This window comes from Calidris pugnax, unplaced genomic scaffold (genome assembly GCF_001431845.1).
Source record: "Calidris pugnax isolate Ruff unplaced genomic scaffold, ASM143184v1 scaffold11, whole genome shotgun sequence".
Taxonomy (NCBI): Eukaryota; Metazoa; Chordata; class Aves; order Charadriiformes; family Scolopacidae; genus Calidris; species Calidris pugnax.
This window is the reverse complement of record NW_015090803.1, coordinates 11926039-11932300: the sequence shown is the minus strand read 5'-3', so window position 1 is coordinate 11932300 and position 6262 is coordinate 11926039. Positions and strand designations below refer to the sequence as shown.

At 39.4% G+C, this 6262-nt stretch overlaps 1 protein-coding gene across 2 annotated transcripts in view; it reads right to left on the bottom strand.

The window, feature by feature from the left end:
* Positions 1–1453: 1453 nt before the first annotated feature.
* IGF2BP3 (insulin like growth factor 2 mRNA binding protein 3) overlaps positions 1454–6262 on the bottom strand; it is a 113116-nt gene continuing 108307 nt past the window's right edge. For both annotated transcript variants that reach the window (XM_014937845.1, XM_014937846.1), the window contains exons 15-16: positions 5072–5185; positions 1454–4135 (exon numbers count right to left, since the gene is read on the bottom strand). In XM_014937845.1, the coding sequence (XP_014793331.1) occupies positions 4034–4135; positions 5072–5185 (216 nt within the window). In that variant the 3' untranslated portion in view covers positions 1454–4033. The remainder of the gene's footprint in view (positions 4136–5071; positions 5186–6262) is intronic.

Genomic DNA, 6262 nt, shown 5'->3' with positions numbered 1-6262 from the left:
GTTTCAGTTCTACTGATCAGATGATTTCTGTGCAGCATGTCCAGTGACCCATGGGTTGATCCTGTACAGAGCTGTGTGCAGGGTGGGCTCTGCCCAGGATCCCTTGATGATGGGATAAACAGGAGAAACAATTACCAAGGTGAAACTTTTGTCATAATTTCACCAATTTCCTGCACTAACTTAAGTAGGTTCATTATCAGGCAATGTTTGTGTCCATCAGTTGAGCTAACATCTGTTACACCCAGCTCGAGTGCTTAATCCACCATCTTTCATGTTCATTTAGAAGTCCTACACCCTAATGGCAGCTGGAGCCCATGCTGTGGGGCACAGCGTACATGCTTCATTTAATGGAAACTAACACCAAGAGCGCATGCCTCTCACACTGCAGCTCGGGAAGAAAAGCTGTGGAAGGTTAGAAGCAAATAAAAGCATCATGATTAAGCAAATGCTCAAAAACCAGTCAGGGGTTTAGCTCTCACAAACACACCAGTGATACAGGGGAAGGCTTAACTTTTTGTGTCGCTCAAATGGTGGGGATGCTGGTTCCCAGGAGATAAGCTCAATGTGGGCATGGGAAAATGGGCTTACGAGTTCCCTGTGAAATGCAGTACCCTACACAGCGTCTTCTACAGACAGCCTCTCTTCAGTTCCCTCTTCCTGCTGGTTGGTCCCAGTAAATGAGCTGTGAAGACAAGTGGGAGGGTGCAAGAGTTTGGAAAACAAGTTTGGTTTTCCACTCCTCTTTAAAAAGGTACAGAATTATATTGTTGATGACGCTCCCTCCTTCCCCAGCCCCTCCCCTCTCACTCTAAAGCGTTCACAGTTAAACATCTAGTCTCATTTCTATTCCAAATAACCTTAACAAGGATTTAAATGGAAAGACTGTACCACCTCCCCAGCAAGTGGTGTGTGTTTGGGTGGTGGTGGTAGGAGCAACATACAGGTTGCCGTCACCTTTCCTTCCTTGCTCGCGTGACTGGTTCTCCCTATCCAAGCTTCCAGGGCCGTGTTCGTTACACAGCTCCATCACGCTGACAGCACTAAAATAGACTTGGTAAAAAGCTGCCAAAAAGAAAAAAAATAAAATAAAAATTTAACTGCAATTCAGATCTCGCTTCAAACCTGTTAAATACTCCTTCGTGTTTGGTCAGGACTGCTGGGGACACATCTCTTCCACGGCAAATCAGCCAAAGTGATCTGCAGGAGACCGAAACCATGAACTACAGGAGAGGGAGGAGATAATTAAGCGGCACAGAAGTCACTGCTGGTATTGGGAGGTACAAAGGCTGGAGCCTGGCTGGCGGATGCCCTAGCGGCTATGGAAGACCTGGGGGTGACTGTTCATCCTTATCCAGTTATTATTACGGACAGAAAACCAACTTGATCCAAGTACTGCAAATAATTAGAACGGTCTGTCCCTGGGCCTCGTTAATTTAAAAACACACCACACAACTTTAGCTGATGATAGGAGTTAAACTCTTTATTCCATTCAGAGGCATCTGGCAAGTGGAGCTGCATTGGGGGGCACATTACAGATGAAAAATGATCCATACTTTGTGGATATTGAAATCATTTACAGTATTTACTTTCTAGCTATTCCCAAATACTCCAAATTACCAAGTCTCAATTGAAAAGAAAAACATGATTTACCATACTAAGTCTAGAAATTTAAAGAGAGATGACAGTATTTAAATCAGCAGATGTAAATGCAGCGCCTATTCGTAAAGTAATTTTTATGGAAAATAACAAAGTCAAATCCTTCTCAAATGTTAAGAAAGGAACGTCAGACTGACTTAAGCCTCAACAAAAATTAAAATGCTATGACTTTCCATACTTCAGTAATTTTAAATTCATTGTAAGAAAAAAAAAATATCCTAAAGGCTAGATGAAGGTCACTGTCAAAAAAGGAAAAGAAACTCATTTTTCTTTGCTAAAACTACAACATAAGTTTGTGGTTTTTAAACCAATTAGTAAAGAAGAGATGCAGGAAAAAACACTTCAGACCATTTTCAAAATTATCTAATCTGTACAACAATGATCTTTGGGAAAATTATCTAAGTCTATGTAGTAATGCCTCTATTTCAACATGAACCTAAGAGGTAGATAACAAAATGATGAAACAAATGTTTTTGCTCGTTGTGCCCCTCAAATCAGTGCAGCATGGTGATTCTGATCATCTCATGCACAAAAAACATCACAAAAAAAGGTTCAGAGGTAATAGCATGGCTCTGTCGACCACACACATACAGGCGCGCGCGCGCACACACACACACACAGCAGTCTTTATGCACCATGTGTTGCCACATTTTTTTTTTCTTTTTCTTAAACTGAGGTAGACTGAAGTTTATTGTAGAAACTTGAATGTGTCACTATTACCACAATCATCGTTCAAATTACATTCGGAAATTCAAAAATTTGGTAACTTTCCTGTTATCCCTGCCTTTTGACATTTTTCTTTTTTTAATTCTCCTCTAATGGTTGGTTGCAGAACGTGCATAAATCCTGCTGCATCTATTATAAGCCAGGCTAGAGAGGTTGTTGGTTTTAGTTTTGTTTTTGTTTTTTTTTTTTTTACTTTTTCTCTTGTAATAGTTTTTAAAACCTTCAAAGTGGCTTAGTGTGGCCCATAACAGCGGCTGGATATGTAAACTTAGCCTTTCGTTATCTTTCAATGTGATCAAACACTGTTTGACCTTCCCCCATCGTGGTAACTGAAAGCACTATGATGTGACCTGCAGACAGCAGAGACCCTCCCGGCCTCAAATAACGCCCTGGCAGATCGAGTGTTCTATCAAACTGAAGATGAAGCTTGCTCTTTGAACAAAATGGCAAAGTCCAAATGGGCTGCAAATGGTTAAATGTAGCATTATTAGGTAGTGATGGTCAAAGGCACAAAGGGTTCATGCATTCAATCAAGTAGCACAAAAAAAAAATTCAGCCTCTTGCAGCCTTCTAAATTTTTCCCCCAACCCCAGCCTCTTGCCATCACTTCCTTGTCCTGTTCCCAAAAAAGTACCGTCACAAACTTTTTCATCCCATCTTAAAAGAAAACTAAACGGCATTGCTGCTATCAGAATGTTGGCATCATTCACTATCTTTTGAACATTCACTGAATTTTTTTTTTTTTAAACAAATGATGGTGTTGAAGCCCTCAGAAAATCTGAGGCTGTGTTTTTTTTACCCACCTTACTCCCATCAGCCAGCAGCTAGAAGTGCTCTACTATATTTTTTTTTTCCCCCGATAAGTCTGTAGTACTCCTGGCTGGTGGCTGATCAAATTTTAATTTTTTTTAAAAAAATAAAATGCTCAAGAACTATTAGCTTTATAAAGTATACAAAATACCAAAAAAAAAGCAAAAAAGGAACAATTTCTCATTGAGGTACTAAATGCCTGAGGTAGTTTAGTAAAATGCATATTTATCTTTTTATGCCCTGGCCAACACCATTCAACACTTCCCTTAGGTTATTCATGGCAGTGTTATGTAAAAATGCAACCAAATTCTTTTTAAAAAATGCCACTTGTTTCAACATTGGGACTAACACTTAAACTCTTGTCAATACCCTTGGCTCTAACCCTTGCCCACCCACGATCCCACCCACCAAATGTGTTTCTTCTTTTACAACTGGACCTATAAGAGCAATGCCTTTTCTTTTTTTGTTTGTTTTTTTTTCTTTTCTTTTTTTTTTTTTTTAAACCAGTGAACTCAGAAGAGAAAGCTTCATTAAACCAAGTTCTAAAATTGTTGGGGAATAATAAGAACAATAAAAAAGACTAACGAGTTTATGTTAAATTGTGAGAATAGAACAAAAGGGAAGTGAAGGGGTCCTTATTTTAAAGCTGGGTTTCAAAAGTTTGAGAGAGCCTAAAGAATACATTCTCAGAGACAGCGTTCAACGGTTGCCTGGTCCTCGAACAGGTGATTGGCTTGGTGGATCTTCTGCATATAACTTCAACGGGTGCTCACCACCCGTCTCTGTCGCACAGTCTGTCTTTGGTCTGGCATCTGTCTCTGATGGGCCATTTCCTAAACCTTTATTTCCGTCTCGGCTGAGGCTGTCCGCTTTGCAATGTTTTTTGCTGTTGCTGCTGCCTTCTTACCTGAGCCAGTATTTCCTGAATTTTTCTCTGAGCAAGCTGAAGGACATAAAGAAGAGAGAACCCATCATGACACCGGGCTGCAGTGACTGCTGTTTACAATACGCTATCGATGCTACTGGGATGAACAAAGTCTAGAATAACCAAGTTCCCAGTACTGACAAGGTTACTCGTTAGTTAAATACACTTGGGTTAGTCATGGTGTACAATTTAATTTTGAATTTTTCTTCTTTTTCCACCTACCACAACTACCTGCATAATCACTTTTTCACATCTGTAATATAGAAAGCATAAGCGTGCAAAGATGACTACTAACATTAAGATTATTGAAGCTACAGGCTACTTGCATTTTACTCCTCTGGAGATACTAAATTTTTTATAAGAACCACTGTTTCTAGAGAGTGGATCAGTTTTTTTGTACACCAGGGAATCCAGAAGGTCAGGCTTCCAGGCCTTACCAGCCCCGCCATCTCCTTTCTGAACTACAAGTCACCTGTAGCAAAGCATCAAAAGAAATTTATTTGAACTAAGAGTTAAGTGAGGGGACAGAATCTTGTCATCCTTTTCTTTCTGATACTACATCAACAGATGGGGCAATGTGGCCAAAGTTGCATATATACATGCAGTTTTGGTCAGGTACTACGAGATGGCTTCTACCTCCCTTCCATCTGAATTTCAGCCCCATCACAACTTGGGTTTGCTTTTGCTTTGAAAGTTTCAGTAGTACCAGAGTCTATGTACATTGGTAGGAGAATTTAAGAAGGTTGTTTTACATATCTAAAAGTGCAATATGGTTATAAATATCTCTCACAGGCGTGAGGAAAGTTATCACAGCAAGACAACTAGAGGAGCCTGTCAAGCAGGGCTTTCTGTATCCCGAGTAGAAGTCTTCCATCCCTTGCCTCTGCATGTGGATATAGAAGACAGACCATGGAAACATCAAGATAATAAAGAAATTTGTTCCACTTCTCCTACCTGGCATGCATAGAAGTGACCAGTTATTTTCACAACCACCTGATCATTTTCATCAGGTGTCTGGTCACGAGGGACTACAACTTCTGCACTTGTCAAGTTTTGAAGCTCATTTACCTATAAATAGATAGAAGTAGTCAGAAAATCTTAAACATCGATCCCACAACCACCAAGCCTCAAAAGATACTGCTGACCACAGAAACAGCAATCTCTAAAGTCATGTTTAAAAAAAGAAACCCACTAACAGCAAGCATCTTTGTGCAGCAGTGTGCACTTCACAAGATGAGCCTCTTGTGTCTCAACATAAATTAGCACCAAGTTCTCTAGGTTTGCAGAAGTGTTTTAGAGACTAAATACAACACACAGAAGGTGCTAAATACATGCCTTTAAAAAGCAAACAGATGCCACAGTGTTTACAGTTGAGTTTACAAGTTTAAGGTCAGAAAACTCATACAATGCATAATGAGGGAAGAAAAAAAAAGGGTTAAGTATTTATACATTTTTCCTTGAAAAACCTCCATGAGATGGAACAGAGCAATGAGAAGCCTCCAAATTATTTTCAGTAGCCTATCAGCTTCCACTGTGTTAAGTAGAGGTAAGGTTAAAGTCTTTGCCCTATATAGACCCGTTTTATTTTAGAATAGCATAGCATTACTTTATCCAAAATGTTTTAGATTAACAGCTTTTCAGAGACATTTGTCCTTAAACCTCTTACCACTGCAAGTAATGAAAGAGGCCACGTTGCCTCCTTACAGCTTCAAGACCCCATTGCACTCAAGAATGGAGACCCATTTCTTTGCGAGTATCAGCTAGCTCCTGACTTACAACCGTATCAAAATACTGGAGTACCAGAGCCTTTTCAGGATTGAAAGATTTCAGTGATGTTATTTTATGCAACAATCTGAGCCTAAGAAATGCCATCAAATAAGTTGAAGCAAAAAAAAAAATATTTTTGTTTTGTAATGTTGAGGTCTGAACATGTCTTAATTTCCTACCGCTTATTTAGAAATTATGCTTTCATTCAGTTTTGGCCAGAGACGCCACCTTTGTACACATTGGATTTAATTTTAATTAAATAAGATTAGTGAAATCTTTTTGCAAACTCTGGCACAAGCTGAGGTTCACCGAAGCAGATCTTCAGTGGGAACGTATTCAATTCTAAATGGAAGAATTACATTTCTATTAATAAAAGCC